General features: G+C 35.3%; 1 protein-coding gene across 6 annotated transcripts in view; it reads left to right on the plus strand.

Annotated features, from left to right (window-relative positions):
• LOC123673903 (anion exchange protein 2) overlaps nt 1-22,817 on the plus strand; it is a 171,495-nt gene that overhangs the window by 79,724 nt on the left and 68,954 nt on the right. For all 6 annotated transcript variants that reach the window (XM_045608660.1, XM_045608665.1, XM_045608661.1 and 3 more), the window contains 2 exons: nt 5,957-6,329; nt 14,995-15,343. In XM_045608660.1, coding sequence (XP_045464616.1) covers nt 5,957-6,329; nt 14,995-15,343 — 722 coding nt within the window. The remainder of the gene's footprint in view (nt 1-5,956; nt 6,330-14,994; nt 15,344-22,817) is intronic.

Raw genomic sequence — 22,817 nt, forward strand, 5'->3', positions numbered from 1 at the left:
CGGAATTTGGTGTTTGGGGACCGTACTTTTTTGAAGAAGATGGACAAACAGTAACGGTCAATACCGATCGCTATTGTCACATGATAGAGACATTTCTCCGACCCAAGATAAACCAGTTTGTTTTAGACCATCAGGAAGAGGAAGTTTGGTTCCAACAGGACGGAGCCACAGTTCACACTGCTCGGCGGTCCATGGAAATGTTAAGAGAGTTGTTCCCTGGACGTCTTGTTTCTTTAAGAGGAGACATTTCCTGGCCCCCAAGGTCACCCGACTTATCACCTTGTGATTTCTTTCTGTGGGGGTACCTAAAGGCTGAAGTGTACAAACATCGTCCCAGAACTCTGCAAAAACTGAAAGATGCCATTAGGCAGGAAGTGGCAGCCATTCCAAGGGAAGTTACTCGAAGAACTATGGACAACTTCAGGGAAAGACTTCGTGAATGTCTTAACAATGGGGGACATCATTTATCAGACATAATTTTCAAAACCAAGTGAAGTGTACTAAGTGATGTTAAATGGCATCATATAGGCTATTCACAAATATAAGTAATTGTTCTATATGTTTCTTATTCTTTTTGCAAATGCCTATTGAAATCAGGGAGGTTTTTTTGCCGGACCCTGTAATCGAGAGGCTTTAAGTTGCACGAACGATGGGGTCAGTTAACAGCACTACTTCTGGAAAAAAGTAAATTGATGATTATATACATATTTTCTTTCGGGAAAGAACAATACAAAAATTTGTCAACTTCAAACAATGAAGTATGTGTCGATAAATTAGCAGATAAAATGTGAACGGGGTATCATACATTTCTACTTATTACGTATGATACAAGAGAACAGATAAAAACCTCAGCAAAAATTCTGTCTCTCCGTATAGGTGTAGTGATTGGTTTTTGTATTTGTTTCTTAATCCAAACAAAATTCTTTTATCCTTCGTTTTCACCAAAAATTGACGAAGCATAAATTATAAATAAATCTGATAACGAGAAAGGAAAGTACCAGAAAGAATGAATAAATGGTTTAGTTGAAGGATCAAGAATAGTTTCTATTAAATACTACTTCAAATGATATCAATTAAATTCAACACAATAAATTAATGGTTAAGTGCGCAATATGTCAATTGGGCCGTCTTGTTGGAACCAAATATCGTCGATGATTAGCTGATAAATATTTTCAACAAAAAAATCAGTCAGCCTGACTCGGTAGCGCTCGCCATTCACCGTTACCGCAGCTCCTTCCTCATTTTGAAACAAATAAGGACCGATGATGCCGCCAGCGCGTAAATTTTAATGGATGTAATGATGATCCGTAATGGCTTGAGGGTTGCCTTCGCTCCATATACGTCAATTTTGCTTATTGACGAAGCCATTCAACCAGAAATGAGCTTCATCACTAAACACAATGCTACGGTGAAAATACTCATGTTCGGCCATCCTAATAATTTGGCTGTAATTCTTGCAAGCATTTTAAGGCACGTAAACCAAAATCCTTACGTAAAATTTTCCACGTGGTCGAAGGACAAAGGCCAACGAGTTGAAAACGGCGACGTATCGACATTTCGGCGTCTCTTCATCAATTCCCTCTGAAGCAGCAATATTCTCTTTGGTACGCACATTCACTTGTGTTGTTAATGGTTTGGAAACGAGAAGATTAAAATAAGTGCGTAAACGATCAGTAACTCCACGAATTGTTTGCTCACGGCCTATTATGTTGAGCGTAAAATGGACGAAGTGCTATATGAATTTCGCGATGATATATTTTTTCCAAGTACATGTCCACAATTCAGGAAAGTTGTTCTGGCTTCAAACGATCCGTGATGGATTGCAAAACCTTACTGAACAGAAATGTCAACACAGTTTGACTTTATAAACTGTCAAATCATAGACAACGACCATCGAAATTCGCATTCAGCTTAAAAACACGCGTTAGTTCAGAAATTTTATGGAAATTGCGCGAATTTCATATGTATCCATTTCATAAATTCAAACTCTCATGACTTTCTCCACGAACATCAAAATATTCTCAAAAACAGGGCCACTTATATTTCAGTCAATATTTAGAGGTTCGTCAAAAATCTACCTCCTTCATATAATAGGTATTATTTTCCGCATCAGTTTCAGCAATGTTCATTGTTTAGTCCTTTCCGATTTGATCTTCTCATCTTGGGTCTGCTATGGGTCCGTTTCTCATCTGGGAAGAAATCTCAACTTTGAGTTATCTAAAACTGTATTCCTTAGAAAATATATGGATTTCCAGTACAAGGTGGTTCAAGTTCAACATTATTACCTTCCTCAATAAATGATATTATTTATGAGAATAACTATATCGTCCGCGAATGCTATGATATTGATTTTCTTGCATAGTCTTATACCTGCGACGGAATTGTGGATTTTCTGAATTATAAAGGTTTTCCCATAAGAGACTTCATTTTGAGTAGACCTCTTAGTGGGTAACTGTCACTTTCGAAGCTCTTATCTTTTGATATTTGGCAAGTAAAACCTAGGTCATTGATGAAAATGAATATATACTTCAACAACGCATTCTCAAAATTCATTTCAAAAATGGTGAAAATTTTGCAGTTACAGATCATAAAACTAAGTGACTAAGTACTTTTTTGGGTCGTCGTGAAGCACCTTCTCGGCCTGCAATAGTGAATCTGGTGGAAAAATTCGAGTGTTTAGAACAAGTTAATATTATGAAGAATCGAAACCGCGTGTATCGCTCAAGAACAACTGAGAATATTGCTAGGATATGTGTTTCTTATCTAGCCTGAGTCCTCAATGGGAATTGTGAATTTTCTGATCCATATCTTCAATCGCCAGATTGATAAATTTTACCAAGCTTATGAAAAACTTCATACTTTTCTAGTTTTTTCCAGAACTTGTCGCTTATGATGATGTTTAGTGATTGCCAATACAATTCCACTTTTTGGAGATTTTTGGTTAAAATTCTTCAAGCTCGTACCTTTGATTTTCTGTAATTCACACTGAAGTTTGCCGTGAGTTATCAATTATCAAGTTAATTGAGATCTGGCAACGTCATAGGCTTCGAAACTGATCGAATCCCTAAAGTTCAATCCTCATCATCATAGCGGCCTATATATTGTTGCGAATGGTCCAAGTGAACAATCTTGTTGTGTGTTGATAACATACATAGTGATAATGTCAAACATTGATCTATTACCAAATCTAGAGCCTCCCTTCAACATTGTTTTCAATTCAATACTTCGAATATGATCATCATATTATTTCTTCGTCGTTACAAAAAAACCGATTAAGTTTAAATCCAGCGGTTTTTTTGCTGGGACCTTTAACAGTTGAGGATAGTAAAGACGAAATAGTTCATTAATCTGAACTGAGGAAAAACAGCTAACCTTTGTGTCAAATTTCTTCTTTATTACATTATGTTTATAATTTCATGGAATCTGTGAAGGTGGAATAATCTATCAGAAAAATTTATAGCAAATTTTTTGGATAGTAATAATAAAAGTATATTTTATTATTAGTGCATATTCATTTTGATTCTCAATTAGATCACTGTGGAACTAATAGTACCTACACTGCTAACTTGTATACGCTGAAGAATCCCATATGGTACTACTTTTTTTGGAGGCCAAATAAGGCTTCAGCATTCGACGTGTCCAAGCGAAGGGGTAATTTAAGGGCCGAATTAGACTCATTTGTTCCCCTAAGCCCAAAAGAATTGAATTATTTGCGAAACTTATTGATTTTTTTTGTACTGAAATTATATACATAGATATGCTAATTTAAAAATACTGCAACCAAATTTCTGATCTAGCAGATTTTCATCATTTAAATGCAAATGATTTTTTTCTTCCTTATTTTTCTGCCAATTTTTGCAACACTATTTTGAAATCAAATTTTCTCCGCAACACAGCTCTCGTGAGCAGAACAATGAGAGCAATAAAACCGTTCTTGAATAAGTTAAACATTCTAAAATATGTTTGAATTTTTCAAACTGTTGAAAAGATCTTTCTGACGAATAGTTCGTTGCAAATGTACACAAAATTATTCTAACGGTTATATCAAAATAGGAAAAACTTGCATTAGACCTATTATGAAAATACTCATGTTGAATAGTGTTTTCAGGATTATATTCATAGCCGCAAAATTATCAATAAATAAATAACATAAAGTTATTAAGAAATTGAAAACACGCCCTGACTAGTTCGAAAGATAAAAATTCTAAGCATCTAGATTCTAGATTAAATAGCGGCATTTCGTTTTGAACAAAGGAAAATTTAGATTTATTTGTACCAGAAAAAAATGTAAATTCAACTATTATCGGCATGTGCTTCCTCGCACTGCACTATTTTTACGAGTTCTTCATACAATAAATTATCAAGCTTGTCGGCCAATCTTTCAGAAATGTCGGCGAATGCAGTGGGGTTTTTGTTGCGGCTTCTTTCATATTTCACTAACAAGTTTTATTTTGGACTTTTCAGTAAGAATCTTGATTGGTCAATATCGTGACAGAATACTGGATAAATATTTCTCTTTCCATATCACTATTCAGTCGGAATTGTATTCTAATTTGCCGCCCCTGTGACCTTCTTCCCCGTAGTCCAAGTAGCATAGTTTGGTCTAGTGGTTTATATGCATCTGTGTAATGCCCTCAAGAAACTTCAACTGCATTGCAGTCGGGTGAAACATAATATAAATGGTTTTGAAACTCTGGTTGGAGAGCATCGAGAATGTACGAATTTAGATGTTCTAATCATCTACCGTTTCTTTACAGTAATAAAGCAGTTGTTCAACATTGCGCTTGCTTTCTTTAATATCATGAAAACACTTCTCGCAGTTGATAAATTTGCTGTTATTTTGATATTACCTGTATACAATAAGATTTCAATGAAAAAATTGATTAAAATTTCAATTTTCTTCTGGAAGAAAATACTAAACAATTCCTTAAACTCACATCGTAACGAATGACCATTTTTTTAATGGAACAACTTATATATTAATATTCCTCATTTATTTCGAGATTTAATTCCTTCTGTGTCCTTTTTATAATTGGAATCCAGTCATATACAGGGTGTCCTAGTTAATTAAAAATTAATTTTTGTTTTATAGATATAGAGAGTTGTCGTTTTTTCTAATGGGACACCTTATATATGAGTTGATTACAATTACACAACGGACACAAAATGAATTAAATCTCGAAATAAATGTGAAATATCTGTATATGAGGTCGCTATCGAAAAAATGAAGTCAAAAAATTCAATATCTTTGAAATGGACGACATTTTTGAAAAACAGATAAAGCGATGCTTTTCAATGAATTTGCTGGTAAAAAACTGCTTCGTCTCATTTGAGAAACACCTCTGCACTGAGAGAAATTAATGTTTTCTATATAAATCACTTATTTGAAGGTCATTTATTCACATCGAATTTATATTTGATATATTCATCAATTGGTGAATTATGCATTTGAAAAAGTTAATTAATTAATTGTAAAATATTTGTTGACAAGGTGTTCAATAATATTCAATATTATATCGGTATATAATTTATGTTAACTTATGTTATGTCCACACATAAGATAAATTCGCGATGCTTTTCGACGAATCTGCGACTAAAAAACGGCGTTGTCTCATTTAGGAATCACCGACTCTCTTCTACCTATATCTCTGAAATGGCAATCAATAATAAAGAAGCTTTGTGGAACCACCAGATTGATATAGCGAAAGTTTTGAATTAGTCATTTTTCCGAAACGCCCTGTAACTCGAAAACGAATCAAAATATATATGATCTGCTTCCTGATATCTTTTTTCGAAAAATGAGATCGGTAGTTCTCGAAGATTTTTTCTTTAAGTGTTTTAATTCTCGAGATGCTTCCATATACTTCCTCTATCTATGTTTATTACTCTATGATACCACTCAATGTTGACGATACATAACAACGACCTGTATTGAACCATTACATTCTTCTTTCAGATCACAGGGAGAAGAGCTACCCGCACAACCACGTCCCACTCAAAATCGCCTCTAAGTCGATGAGACGCCGTCAACCAGCCCCGCTCAACACCCATAACGCCGTCCCGGCGGATCCCGACGCCAGGCCTTCGGATTCGACGCCCACTTCTCCGTTGGTCGACCAGAACACCCAGGAAGAGGACTCGTCCACGGTCCTCCTGAGCTCCATCACGTTGCCCGAGGAGTCCGATACAGCCGCCAACAGTTCCGAGTCCGAGTGCGTGTTCAGTGAACCATGTAACGTGACCGGTTCGATCGAGAAAAGAGTTCAATTTTTGGGACAATCGGAGAACGGTGACCTTCCGAATGGCAAGGAAAAGGAGAAGAAAAAGAGGTAGGTGTAGTGGGTGCGGACAAGCTTGTGGAGTTTTCAACATTTGGTCCACTTGTGATCTTGTTCGGTGCAAACAGAAGAGTTAAATTAGTGTTAAACGCTACAAGTTGAAACAAAAGGCAAACGATCTGAAACGAACTTGAAATACAGAGGAAAAGGAGGAAAAAACGGGTCACTTGATCATTACTGCTCGAATACCTTCCTTACTTAAATTTTTTTACAAGAGTCATGAAATTTCTGAAATGATAGGGAAAAGAGAATCGCCCATTTTTGAAGAAATAATAGCTGTTTTCTCCGATTGACAGCAAATATTAATTTTGCAGACACATATAAATCAGCAAAGTATTACTTTTCCTGCTTAGGCAGCAATTAATATTTTCCTAACTCATGTGGAAAGTGATACTTTTCCGCAAGAGACTGCAGTTGACAAGCTGTCGAGTGCGAAAAAGTATCACTTTCCACATGAGTTAGGAACAATATTTTTCCTACTAGTACAAATGAAACACTTAGCTTTTTGTACGCTCAGCCGCATAGAGTAACGTTTGAATTTCATGAATGGCGCATAGAGATATGCCAAAATTTTATGATTGATGCGACTCTTTAATATTTGCGTTCGGAAAAAACCCTTGCTATTCACTTTCCGCATGCATATGCGTTCGGAAAGTTAATAGCTGGGCTTTATTCCGCACAAATTTGGAAAAGTACTACTTTCCAAACGTCAAATCGTGTGGAAAGTAATACTTTCGAAATGTTGATAGGAAAAATGATTATTCTCAATAGGAAAAAAACATTTCATAAGTTGCTAAACTATAATTATTATGGACATATGCATTTCCATAGCGAGCAATCATTCCAACAATTGCAATTTCTATCAAATTTTGTTTTGATTCATCACTACAGCATAAATGAAAATATTTTAGGAATTGTAATGATGTGGAAATACAATATCTTACATATATCATTTTGAACAATCGGAGAAAAAATTATATGTTCATTTTATATGTGTTCGATCTACAACATCTATTATCGAAATTCTGTCTTCGGCGAACTTGCAAGTACCTGCATATTTAAAAAATGAGAGATTCTGTTGAAGTTGAAACACCTTATGAAAATTTAAAAAAATAGGGAAATATTATAACGCATGTTTTTCCATTTCTGAGACGAACCTAATGATTCTATGAGAAATAAACATGGCTTTTGTCCGAGGATTCTGTTCTACAGATATTACTGTAGAACATTGTAAGAATCTTTCTTCTCCCAACTACGAAAAGAAAAGCGAGTAGCGAAATAGGTTAGAATAGGGTCATTTCTATGAAAGGAAAGCAATATTAATCCTGGGACTACAATGGGAGGAGGATTGATATACGAAGAATGGGAAAACGAGAATCCGCCCACACTACAGTATCCATTTCCAATAATAAACCTTTCAAAATGGTTCAACGAATAGTTTTATACCCGCCTAAAGTCAAATTTCGAAATGCGTATCTAGATCTTAACATTTCTGTATACACTTTGTCCGTAAAGTATGGAACAAATTCATTTTCAGCTAAACAGACCATTTTAAGAAATAATCCCGAAACATGTCGATTTATGATTTTAATTTACCGTTTTTAAAGGTGAATTACTTTCGAGTAATGACGTCAAGGTCATTTTTTTTTTCAAATGGTACACCCCCATTTTGTTTCAATTTTCCGATTACTCTAGCTAAGCTGATCCCAAAAATGTATCACATGTTGATTCCAATTGGTACAGGGTGGACACAAATACAATAGTTTTGTGTGTGCTCATAAAGTAACGCGTAACATCGTTTATTAGTTATTATTATTATCAAAAATACTTATTGTCTAGCGGCAATTGGTTTGAATTTAACACCCTGTAGTTTGTTACATTTTTAGATTAATAAAAATGAGCTGTTTCCAAACATGTTTGGTACTTGTGGTCTAGCAGACAGAATATGAAAGAAATTATTTCTTATTTTAATACATTTTTATTAATCTAAAAATGTAACAAACTACAGGGCCTAACATTCAAGCCAATGGCTGCTAGACAATAAGTATTTTTGATAATATTATTCTTCTTCTTCTTCTTAATTTAAGCCTAGGGCTTGTATATTCCACTTTAGTCCTCGGTGGAGGTAGATATCCAGGAGTCTTTCCAGCGCTTAGGGGGTCTGCCGACTGGTCTTCTGGTACCTGGGATTCCGTCTCGGGCTATCCTAGCAATTCTGCCTGCGTCCATTCTGCTGACGTCGTCGTTTTCTTCCCCATTTAGCTATGTCCTGAGTCTGGCATTCCTCTCGGATGGCTGTGTTCCTCTTCCTATCTCTCAGCGTGTATCCAGATATGATTCTCAGTATCTTCATTTCTGTCGTTCTTAAGATGGATTTTGTCCTCTTGTTGTCTGCTCGAGTTTCTATGCCGTACGTCATGATGAGATATTATTAATTTAACTAATAAAGAATAATACGCGTTACTTTATGATAGGGCTGCCATAAATGTTGGAACATCGACCGGGACAAGTGGCACAGAAATAGGTTAAAATACCACACAAAAATTAAAATCTCATCTGAGAGGTATTCATTTAAAAATCATCCAGGGTTTCTAGGATTATTGACTTTTTTGCACTTGGTACTTTTCCCCAATAAAATAAGATTTATTCAGACATATCCACTGAAATAATTTATAAAGAACAAAAATAACATCAACTCGCAATAAAAACAACATGAAGTCTCAACAATAAACAAATAGGTGTGGTACCCATTTTTTAAGGCTTGATCCTCGGTGACATTTTTTTTGCTCATTTTATATATTTCAAAGTTTTGGTCTTTTCAATTATTTTTTTTTTTACATAAATATAAAATTCTACGTTTGTCATTTTATACTGTGAGTTGTTTCTGCGTACCCATGAAAACCTTTCATCATTCGACCCATTCAGAAAATATCGAAAAATATTGAAAATTTTAAGACCAGTAGACTGTACAGAATTTGACATCATATCGGCGAAAGTGGAAGCAGTATTGTGAAGTATGTGCGCTGGACAACCTATAGTTATGATGTCTTTGGAAAAAATTTCTTCTAATGAAAAAAAAATCGCCCTTATTTTATTTCGAAGTGAGTACCTATTTGTGTTATCCGCACTGACAGCGAAAATATTTTATATGGAAATATTAAGGTCCTATAAAGATTCAATACAAAATAAAGTGATTGTATAAGACGATTTATTTGGCCATGTATCCAATTTTAAATATTTTATTTTCAATCCTTCAGTCTCAGAAAAATAATGTTTGAGCAACGGAAACAGCATTTCAACTTTATGATTACTGGAATCCGTTGAGATTCCATGAAAACAAATTTTATCTCACCTACTCTATATAAATATACACCTACTCTATGTATAAGGAAATATGAATCTCGAAACGGTCAAATTACTGACCGGGACACGGGGACTCAATGGTCCAAACCGGGACATGTCCCGGCGTACCGGGACGTATGGCAGCCCTACTTTATGAGCACACACAAAACTATTGTATTTTTGTCCACTCTGTACCAATTGGAATCAACATGTGATACATTTTTGGAATCAGCTCAGCTAGAGTAATCGGAAAATTGAGACATCGAACATTTTATACAAGTGGCACTTCATTTCTTTGCCTCACCAGAAAGAAATAGGTTACGTAGACTTAGTAATTTTTTATGTGCGGATGGTATGCGCTGATTGTTATTGTCTTGGTATGTTTATTGTGGTTGAGCGTTAAATATTACACCACGAACTGAGTTTATTCCCTTGAAGTTCGCGTTTCTAATGAAATTCGGAGGAATCGTCAGAAAGCTGCCTTTTTCCAGGTTCCTCTATGTCAATTTAACATCTTTTGATCAAACGTTCTTCGCCAGATATGTTGGACTAACTAAATTTGGTTGCCTTCTTCTTCGTATGTTCAAAGGGCGTTTAGTATCTTCCTCATTCTGCATGTTCTATTCTTATTGCTTGATATTATCAATTTCACCTTGGTGAATTCCTCTGATAGTATCTTCGATATTCTTTCAAGTTTTTCGCCAAATCCCACATATGAAATGACGGTATGGAGCCAAAAGTATATATACAGATTAACAATTAGCGAGTATCAGTTGAATGACGTATACGATATGGCTGCATAAATTATCAATTAGAAGTTGGCCAATTTTCAACTTTTTCATTAATTGAACGTGATATCCATTGTGTCCAACAAGTACGCAAATAAACTCTCATCAGCTGGTTTGGTGACGAAACTCAACTCAACTTCTGTCGAAACAAATGAAATTATTTTATTTAACGTTTTGTGTTTGTGCTTTCATCGAGAGTTTGGTAGAAATATTTTATTCAGCAGCATTGAAAAGACATAAAACGGCATGTTGCCTTCCAGTTCATTGAATTATTCGAAAGTTGTTCGTTACGAAAAAATGAGTTTAGGTTAATTCAAATGAAATGTAGGTAACTGATGAGATCCAAGGTTTTGTTCCCATAGCTGCTTGATTTGAATGAATATGGTGGCCTATTGGCTAAAAAGCAGCATTTCTGTTCTGTGACCAGTTTTTTATATTTGTTTCACACCCTGCTTAAAAATTCCCAAGAAAATCGTCCCCCATATTTACAAACCTGATAAGGTCCATGGGAGTTTTTGCTATCCTCTAGCTGCTGGGCTAACATCAAGTGTGTTATAACGGGGTTTTCAACAAGAACTTCGTTTTGTTAATCAAAATAAACCAATAAATTCAGATTACATTTTTTCTATTCTTTATTGAAATATGTTAAAAGAATTTGATCTTGATTTGTGAATTTATTTGAATACTGGCTACTGCATTATATTTTGTTTATTTAGAAGTCACGTACAGGCTCACGCCTCTGTGACTATATGTTTATACCCTGTAGCTTACAGAATAAACCATTTTATTATTATCATTATTATTATTATTGTTTTAAAAAGTAAGGTTTGGAATAATTAATGAAAAATGATATCTGATTGATATCCACCACGACTTCGGTTACAGATGTCGATTATGCCATTGAAATTTAATCACTTTTTGATGAAATGATGGGTTTGTTTAAAAGCACTTTCCAGTTTAGCATGTAAAAGCATCCCAAGAATGTGTCTTGGAATTTCAAAAGCCCAAACACCACAATTCTGCTAGTTGGCGTATAGCCTTAAAAAAATCAACGGGTTGTTCTTGAATGGGGTGATCGAATCTGCGACGATGTGAATCATTGGCTGGCTTCAATTGTTTCACCAATTATACCTTGTAAGGGTTTAAAGCCTAAGCTTTACGCAGAATCCGCCATATCGTTGTTGTGGATTGTTGAGATTTGAAGAGATTGATGAGTCGAGGAATTGAAAAATTGGTATGTTCAAAACTGCGGCTCGCAGCTGCGATATTTTCATTTCAACGTCCCAGTCAGACACGTGTTGGTGTTGGCACATGCCACATTATGTAACGAGACTGGCTACTCAAATTTATTGACCAATTTCTCAATAGTAGTCTCAGAAGGACGATTGTTTTGACCGAAATTATCCTGAATTTTAAGAGAGGTAATTTTTACAGATCCACCATTTTGATGGTATTTTTTTCTTATTGAGGTTCTCGAAAGAAATCGAATTCATTGTAACAAACTCCTACTATAGATATGTCAAAACAATCATGTAGTTTCAGTGTGACCATATTGCAAAAGAAAATTCTTGTTGAAAAACCTTTTACCATATCGTCTGAACCTACTTTTTGAACAGGTTTGCTGTTCAACGCTGTATCGTAAGTCAAGGCCAACATTGAGTTCAGCAAGATGAAACAATGGAATTCGTCAGCCAGTCAAATCATCTAACATTGAAATAGTGAAGATATTCGTTGTCATCCTGCACAATCGTTATCGACCTATCATTTTCACTTGAGTAAATGAATCATCGGACAACATGCTTTACCGATCTAACATTAATCCCCCAAAAATTTACCACAGGTTTTCGAAGCTGTATAGGCTTTTGGTGCAATTTTGGAGATTAGTGTCAGTTAAAAACCAAATTCGTTATCTTGGGAGGTTATCTCAAGAACTAACGAGCTGAAAGAAAACGGATCGCACATTTTGGCACCTGCTCTGGTAATGTCAGTGATCATATATTTATATAGATAAATATGCACAGTTTTGTGGTCCTCATGAGTGCAAAAGCTCCTGACTTCAGGTCAGTCCTTTTCTCTCGATTTTTTCTTCGATATTATGCTTGAACTTGAACTCTTTAAGTCGGTCGGATCTGTTACAGAATTATTAGATATTTTTTTTACTATTCTGCTTGAATATGTCCTATGGTTCTTATGAAGCTTTCAACACGAAATTGTGCAAAAAAACTCCAAATAGCTACACTATCGATCGAATCATTTATTTGGTATTTCTTTTATTATATTTTTCTTGAATTTTCTATGGTCTAGGCGAAATCACTTCTCGTGTTGCCTGATGTCTTATCTCTAAGTTACTACGATTTTTATGACGATTGATAGCAAACAGATGAATTATTGAAAGGTGCTCAACGAAGATTGTCGAATTATCGAATAGCTTTAATTATATTTTTCACGAAGTATTCATTGTCTGACAGAATTTCAGAATAAAACAAGTAATTAAATGCGAGTATGTTAAGAGACCATCTGCCTGAATATATATAGGGTGCTCCTTAACTGGAGCTACAAATGAAAATGAAAGTCCTAGATTAATTCTAAAAAAAAAAGGCCTATAATTATGCTCCCGCAAACGCATTTTTTCCTAGATACATAGTGTGTCTTCTAATTGTAATTTCTTATGATGATTCTACGAGTTTTTATGGATCTTTGCTAGCGATCGAGAAAATAAGCCAACTCATAATTCATTTATTCATCTCAACTTAATAACAGAATTTTTAAGATAATTTGGATTCTGTGAGAATAGTTTGAAATATTTTTCTAGAAATCGGTAGTAGATACAACAAAAGTACAATAAACTAAAAATTTTAGTGCTATATTGAAGTTTCTTATTACATATTTCAAACTACAAGTGTCCCACTAAAAAAAGTTTTCGAAAAAAAAGGGGGCACTGTTCCAGAAAAATATCACTCTGAATTCTAATCGAAATTGGCATTACACGTGATGTAAACTCTGAATCGAAATATCTATGCCAAATTTCAGTTGGATATCTCGTGAAATACAGACAATAATAAATTAGAATATCCATGCCAAATTCCATTCAAATATATTATGAAGTGCTAAGGCTATGAGAAAAAAAAAACCTTAAAAAAATCAAATTTTAACTATCTGTATCTCGAAAACGAATATTTTGTGAGCCCACGTTTAAGACATTTTTGAAATTAGAGGAATCTTCAATTTTCGCTTATACTCAAATTTAGGAACATCCTGTATAGAGGCCGGTCAAAATTTCGTTTTCCTGTTAATTTCAAAACTGCATATTAGATCGAAATGAAAATTCGCTTTTGGATGTAATATAACAATTTCCACCATAGTGCAAATTATCTCGTTCATTCTATTAACCCAACCATACAAATTTCAAGAAGAATATCGAACAAAACTACCCAATATTTCAGTGTTCACAGAACGGACGGTTTTTTGCTGTTGATATAAAAAAATAATTTTAAACTACATGCATAATTTGAATCTGATATCATAATTAGAACCATAGAATATTCAAAAAGAAGAATAATTACCCAATGTTTCCGGTATTACAGATCCCATCGATTTGAAATTTTGCTTGTGAATGTTTTATGTTAATCAGTAAAAAATCACAAAAGAAAACATCTATAGGAAAAATGTTTCGAATAAAAGATTGATAGTTCAAGGGGAGGGGGGGGGGAAATATACTTTTGCTAAAATTTCTTCCCTTTACTTTGCGCTTGTGAAGTGACCCAAAGGAACTTTGGAATTTTAAATAATAATTTCTTGGAAAATAAAATTTTAATCGATATTAACATTTTTATGGATTAACTCTATAAATTCCAAGATATATCTTGTTGAGTCAGTCAAATCATTTGATACTTTTCCCGGCTCAAAGTTCTACTAATACAGACATCGTGAGAAAATGATATTTCACAATTGAAAAATTCTGTGGCATATTTAAAATTTAGAGAGTTTTAAAAAAAAATCATCAACATCATCCTGTATATATAAATACTTCGATTCCAAAAAAGAACATTGGTCAAATAGCAATTATAAAGTAACAATGGTGAAAATTGGGGACACTCAGGTACCCTTCAATTTTGCTTGAATTTCATAATAGTTATTTATAATACAAGTGCAGACAGCATTGATATTTTTTCACGAGTTCGAAATTCAAAGTTTCTTAACGAGCGTTGGAATGAGCCTTCTGTACGAGTATTATACACTATTTTCTCAAATCCACTGGATTTGTATTGAAATTAATAGAATATTTCCATAAATATCGTTTACTGATTTTTGTATTGGAAAATGTTAGTTGTCAGAACTATTTTCTATATCACAAATTTGACAGATAATGAATGAATCCGTGACAGGAGAGTTCCGAGTACCAACATATAATAATGAAATATAACCATAATATCAGTGTGAAACATCCATACAAGGTATGGCATAATGAACAGTTTTGCTACAAAATTAGAGAAATTATTATCTTATCCTCCGGTTTGTACCTACAGGAAGCACCTCTACCACCAATCGAAGTTCCGAAAATATTCCCTACCCACCGAAGTAAGTGACCCCGTCTCGTTGTCGAGGAGGAGGCACCATCACCACCATCATCACCACCACGACAAAAACGAGCCCATATTCAACGAAAAACGGCGGGTGTCAACTCAGCCCGAAGACCTCCCTTTGAAAGATGCAGACAGAGACCAACTGGACAGCCATCGATCAGACGATTCCAAGGCTCTCAGAAGGACGAAAATCTCGAGACCCGGCAACACCGCTATGGTTTATGTCGGGAAAAATGATACTGGAGAACCTCAGACCACCCCCAACAAGACATATGACCACAGTCCACATGCGGTGAGTTTTCTTATTTCTATACAATAAACTCTATCCTAAATGTTAATCCATTTATGTAACAGTTGGGTTAAATTTTTTTTTCTTAATTGATAAAATTTGATTTTATTATTCAATATACACTGCGCAAAAAAATTAACGCACATTCTGAAAATCTCAATTTTAATGAAAGTCAACTCTACATTGACTTATTTTTTATGTTCTCTCGGGAAGGTTTTGAACGAAACAAGACACATTAAATGGAGGAAAAATTCAGGATTTCACCGAATCTTATGTGAAAGAAGAGAAATAAACAATTTTCAAAATACTGTAATGCTGATAAGTGATTTAATACTTGGTATTTGCACCCCTTGCGTTAATTACAGCTCGGCAACGACGGTTTATACTCAAGATGAGTGATCTTAAAATGTTCTTATCTAATCCTTCCCAGATTTCTCTCAGTTGGATTCCTAAGTCATTAAGAGTAGCTGGATGATTTTCTGAACTTCTCAGGTTCTGAGGTTGTCCCAAACCTGCTCAATCGGATTGAAATCTGGTCTTCTTGCTGGCCATTCCATTCGAGAGACTTCAACCCCTTCAAGGTACTCCTGAACGATGCGCGCACGATGGGGTCTGGCATTATCGTCCATAAAAATGAAATTTTCACCAATGTATGGGGCAAATGGCACTACATGCTCTTCAAGAATGTTCCTTATATACCTATCAGAATTCATAGCTCCATTATCAATGACCACTAGGTCTGTGCGAGCAGTCAAAGATATTCCACTTCATACCTTAATAATAATAATAATAATAATAACATTTATTGATCCTTTAAGACAAACAAGTATAGGACAGGTCATAATAGAGAAAAAGAAAGAAAATTCAAAAAGATTAAACTAAACAATATTTGCAATTGACTGTTACTCGTATAGTTTTAAGTCATTATCCTCTAAATATTCTCTTACTGAGTAGTAACATTTATTCAGTAACAGATTCTTAACTAATTTTTTGAAGTAGTACATATTTCTACTTCTTATAGAGACTGGTAAATGATTGAACAGAACAATCCCCTGATAGTTGGGAGATTGTTCGTATTTTGATGTTCTGTGCCCAGGAATTACTAGGATATCACCGCTCCTTGTTGGGTAAGAATGGTAACTTGATAACTTAGTGAGATTTTTTTCATTCTTTTTAGTATGAAGTAAACATTTAAACAAGTAGATACCCGCTACTGTTGATATTTCATTGTCACAAAAATAAGGTCTACAAGATGTGCGTGGATGGATATTAAATATCAGTCTTATAATTTTCTTCTGACAAACGAGAACTCTATTCAGTTCGATCCTCCCCCGAAACCAGTAGTATTCAGGAAATTGCACTGAGCATATTTTTCATGTGGACGTCTTTATACAAGGGAACGTCGATCATAATGGTAAAGGCAGAATCTAGGCTCATCTGTGAAGAGAACTCTTTCCCAATCAGCCTCTTCCCAATGGATATGCTATCTCGCAAAATCCGAACGCGCCCTTCGATGGGCTGGGGTAAGAGCTGGGCCTCTTGCCGCGACATGAGGCCTTAAATCATATTCTCTGAGGCGATTTCTTATTGTCTGAGTGCTAATTTGCACGCCATGAGTTTGCTCAAGCTGATTTTGAAGGAGGCGAGCGGTTGCAAACCGTTGTCTCAACGAAGAAACTCTCAAGTAACGTTCTTGAATGGCAGTTGTTACCCGTGGTCTACCCTGTCCCTGTCTTCGGACATTCATACCAGTCTCTCTGAATCGCTGCAACATTCTGGACACACTTGTATGGAAACTCCAAACCTTTCTGCAATTCTTGTGTATGTCCACCCTTCTTCTCGCAAAACTACCGCTTGGGCACATTCCTCTTGGGTCAAATTGCGTGTTTCGCGTTGCATAGCGATCGAGTGTAGAAAATCAAACGAAAGAAAAACTATTGATCTCTAGAATTGATCGAGAGCAGCTGATTTCAGAATGGAGCCAATACATTCAAAATCTGATAATCTCATCTTTTTTTATTCCTGCTGGAAAAAAACATCTGTATTGAAGAAAAACGTTGAAAGTGGATAACATATGCATGCATAATTCTGATAAAAATAATCATCATTGAGAACACCTTCAGTTGTAGAATGAATTTGAGATTTCCATAATGTGCGTTAAATTTTTTGCGCAGTGTAGTTGAATTCGAGGACGATACAACAATAATATAATTTTTTATACCATTTTTATAGTACGATTTATCTTCAGACTTAAAATACCAAATAAGCCCGAGTTTTTATTATTATTATCCCCGAGTTTAGCCTATACGCGTAGAAGAGACTCCCCGCCGTCGACTTCCCCACTCCCCGCTAAGAGGAACATTCACTCAATCCCAGATATTTAAAACAACAAAAGGGTAGAGCTCAGTCGTGACCGGTCCTTGTGGTCCTCCTGGTTCTCGTCGAACTTCTGGTCCTCTTACACGTGATTCTTGGACCTGTTCTTGCAGTACCTAAAAGAACAGCTTTTTGCATTATAATAGATATATAATCACAAAGTCATAGTTCCTTGATATTCCTCTTGAGATTTTTGGGTACTATTCCTGTTGTTGAGATGATAATTGGAATAGTTCTCGTTGATATCATTCCCCACTGCCGCGTAATCTGAAATCCCTATATTTTGAAATTGTTTCGAATTCCTTTTGACGCACGTTATTGTTCTTTATTTGGTATTACTACGTCGATGAGTAATGCTGTCTTTTGATGTTTATCGATTAGTAATATATCTGGCCTGTTGATGAGGGACTGTTTTATCAGTCAAAACTGTACGATCCCAATACAGATTATAGCGTTCGTTTTCTAGGATGGTTTCCGGTTGGTACTTGTAGTATGGCACTCTTTCAGAATGAATTAGTTTCAATATGGTTGCCAATTCTTGGAATCTTTCCTACTGCATCGTGTCTCTCTTTGTATTCATTTCCTGCAAACATTCGACATCCTCCCGTGATATGTTGAATTGTCTCATTCGTTGGACACCTACATAGGCATCGATCGTCAGTAATAGTTCGATCCTTATTATATGCCTGCAGTAATTCCATGTTGAGATCACTTAATCTTGGATGGCTAATAGAAAACCTTCCTTTTCTGAATACATCGTACCTGATGTAAGCCAATGGTTCGACGCTTCAATGTCGACATGATCCTAGTTCACCCCTTTAAAATGTCTTTCACGCAGAGGCTTCTCTCTCCATCTTTATAGTTTTTCTTGGTTTGCCTAATGCTTTTATGAAAATTGCTCCTTGTGAAGTTGTAAAGGTGTTGGTTCGTCTGCTTCACACATTATTTTGTAGACGTCTGATATACTCGCTTGATCTTTGAAGTATTCCCGTAGGCTTTCTATCTGCTCATTAGCAAGTTCTATGATGCCCGACAAACCCCTCCCTCCTTTATTTCTCGCCAAAATTTTTTGTTATTATTATACAAAAGAAAGAGCAGACGACTAATCATATAGTGCGATTACCTATTCGACGGCACTGAATTTCTTTCCAGCGAGGCTTTTCTTGAAGTCAGAGAACAGGAAAAAGTCGCTGGTGGCCAAATCGAATACGGTGGATGCGGAACAAATCTAAGCCTAATTCATGCAATTTTGCCATCGTTTTCATTGATTTGTGACACGGTGCATTGTCTTGATGAAACAGTATATTCTTCTTCTTCAAATGAAGCCGTTTTTCGGCGATTTGGTCTTTCAAACTTCAAACGCCCCAACAACGCCATGTCATAGTCGCTATTGACGGTTTTTTCCCTTTTCAAGATAGTCGATGAATATTATACTATGCGCATCCCAAAATACTAATGCCATAATCTTGCCAGACGACTATTGCGTCTTTCCACATCAATGTGAAATTGTGGAGTCATGTTTCACTTATTGTTACATAATATCACAAAAATTTAGGTTTATCACAATACAACAGCTCCGAACAATGCTCAGAATCATCAATTATTTGTTGTTTTTGGTCGATTTTGAGCTAGCGCGGTACCTACTTTGAACAGAGTTTTCGCATAACCAAATATTCATTCAAGATATTTCCAACACATTACTTCGATATCTTTAGAGTCTCAAGTATCTCGATCAACTTCACTTCATGTTGATACAAAATTATTTTGAGGACTTTTTCATGTTTTCGTTGCCCGTCGGTAAAAGTCTCTTTTTGTGCCTCTACTATCATCTATATCGTCCCCGGTGCTCATTTCGCCTCTTTCAAACTTAGCAAACCACTTATCAACGGTTGATAAAGAAAATTAGCATCGATAAAACCTTCATAACGATACTAAGTAGAAAAGAAGATTGGAAAAGGGAGTCCACAATCCCAGTCCCCAGAAAGAATACCATTAAAAGGTACACAGACAGGGGCTGGCGATGGAGTATTCGTGTTTGGCACCAAATGCTCAATACCGCAATATCCTTAGGTCACTGTCAAAGTGTCTTTGCAGATATACTTGCAATAGAAAGATATGTTGAAATTAACTTAGCAAACATGTCAAAAATGTGATATAGCGATACATTATGTTAGTCAGGCTACAATCAAAGCACTGAGCTCACATATCATCGATTCTCAGATGGTATTGGAGTGCCGAAGAAAACTCAATAAAGTAGGCAAAAATATCAAGGTCTTTTTAATATGGGTTCCCGGTCTCTCGGGAATTAGAGGGAATGAGGAGCCCAAGAGCCAGAAAAGGAGCACTAACTCCTTTTTGTGGTATAGGCAAATATGCCTACAAGAAAGTGTCTCAGGAGAAAAAGAAATTGAAAGAGGAACAATCTGACCGAATAATTCTGGTTTGAATCATTCCAAAGAGTTTCTTCGAAACTTTGACTCTATGAAATCCAAAAAGTATCTGGATCCTCTTCACTGGATTCCTCACAGTGCATAGTCGCCATAGGAAAAACCTCATGGGAATGGGTCTAACAGAAAATAACGAGTTCATATTCTGTGGGGAGGAGGAAGAAACTGCGGATCACCTGGTGACGGAATACCTCGCCATCACTAGCCAACGCAAAATCTGCTTTGAACAAGAAACTTGTGGGAGTGAGAAATTAGCCTCCTTGAAGCTATCCCAGATACTGGAATTCCTTAGAACTCTAGAACTGGAAGGCGAGTTGTAGATCACGTTATGGCGAGATTAGCTCTGATGAGGGACACAATAGACCATAAGGTCGCAGTGAAAAGGAACCCCCTTAATTGAATCTTAATCTCAACGGTTGATTTTCAGATTTTGCAGAGTCTCGACACACAAATTTCCTTTTTACTCCATTTTTTCGAACTAACAAAATTTGCTTTACTCAAAATGTCATATCTCACAAACTCCAACTCTGTAAAATTCATGTCACTAGCTTTCAGTTGAGAACATCGTAGACTAACTGAAAGGAACGCCACCTTGGCAAATTTGACTGAAGTAGCGATCTCTGATCTTTACAAGTAAAGCCATATCTTTCTTCTTTCTTTCTCTTATGGATATACGAATTATCAATTCATTATTGAAATACATAACAATTTTCGATAATTCAATTTAATCTTTTGATTGATATAATCAATAAATTATTCAATGATGATTTGAATATCCATTTCATAGAAGAGTAAGAACTTTACTTGTTGAGAACAGAGATCATTTTTACCTTTACAATCTACATCTACCAGGTCACTAGATCTACCTAGTGTACTTACAGTTTCATCATTTTCATCTTGAATGTTAATCAAATAAGTGATTTAGGATTTATAGTGTGTAAAATTATTCACTAATGAGCACATACCTGCTCTCAACGTCTTTATCATAAAGATTGTACAACATAAAATGTTCTCTGAATTTTGGCTAAAACGTTTTTTATACTGGTAACTATATTTGGGTTGGAGCAGCTATACATGCAAGATAAGGGTAGTAATATTATCGTGACAGGTTCCGGGAGTTCATTCCGCATTCCCTCATCCCTCGGGTTATAAATCATTCGCTAACCAAGTTTGCATTCGGTGCTAAAGCACACGATTGATGATATGTTGATTAGTCGCTGCTGTACTTGTTGGTGAAACATTTGATAACTTCAAAGGTTTATTTAACTTCGTTGACTCGACAAATTACAGAGGATGTCTCGAAACTATAATGTCAGATTGAAACATATTCCCTTTGAGAATTAAATAAGACTCTCCTAATATTTATTTTGTAGAATATAGTTTTATTGCAGAGAAAGAGGGTGTTGAATATGAAATATTGAAATTAATTTTTATTCATAGCTTCAAAATGTTTCAATTAAATTTGAAATTATGTTTGTATTTAATGCTTCATTTTGAATAAAAATCACCTTTTCAATTGACACCAGTGGCTCACAAGAAAGGTGTCATGGTCCCTTTCCCCACCTATTTTCTATGCCGCTGGTAAAATCAGAGAAATTAAGTTTGTTTCGCATTCCCCATTCAATTTTGTAAAAAAAAACTTGTGCACTTGTTTTTACCGAAAAAACTAACCGTTTTCAATATAATTGCGCTTTTATGAATACAAACATACCTACTAGTAATGAAAAATTTGTTCAGGAGATACACTATACTGGGCCGTCGCTAGCCAAACTGCCGCCCTAGGCAGAGACCCATTTTGCCGCCCTAACAAAAGCTAATTCTGCATTAATATTGTATAATCGAGGTCCAGCGCCTGCTCAAGCTTTTCTACCGTTCTATTTTTTTGGGATTCAATTTTCAATCCAATAGATGATTTGGGATAAGTGGAATGTAATAAACAATAAACGTGCTCAACTGAATTCTAATGAATAAATGATAAAATATATGAATTGAGTTCAGTTTTAGATCCTTGTTTTTTTTTTCTTCGATATGATGAATATGTATTCACAATACTAAGATCTTAAAGATTAGTAAATTTGATAAAAAAAAATCATCAGTGAAATTCTTTTAAATAAAAAAAAAATTCCCATTATTTGCCACCCCTCTAGAGTAGGCCCTGCAGTTTCAGGTTCCCAGCTCAGTTTCGATTCTAGAAAAAGCTTGAAATTTATTTTTTTTTTGTTTAAGATTATCGAGTAAAACAATCGGATGATGCTGATGAACCATTATCTAATTCGAAAGCGCCCACGCCCAACACTAGTCAATTTGATAAAAATATGAAAAATATAAAAAAATAATGGAATGTCGTTTGAAATAATAGAACTTCTTATATTTCTTGAGAAGTATCAGTTGGAAGTGATGAAATGGAATCGTTTTCTTATATTTTGCATTCCATTCTGAGAAATCAACATTGCGATTATGGAATTGAAAAGAATATAATCCAGAATCCCAAGTGGCCATAAAATTCGGCAACGTAAAGGGAACGCCGACAATCCTGATGAGTGCATTTGTTTTTTAGCGTCAATAACTCGTAAACAGCACTATGAGGGGATCACTCCACATCTGGATATTTATGAGTATAATGTATAATGCGGACCTTTTATGGTTTTTGATGT

Source organism: Harmonia axyridis, chromosome 2, assembly GCF_914767665.1.
Source record: "Harmonia axyridis chromosome 2, icHarAxyr1.1, whole genome shotgun sequence".
Lineage (NCBI taxonomy): Eukaryota > Metazoa > Arthropoda > Insecta > Coleoptera > Coccinellidae > Harmonia > Harmonia axyridis.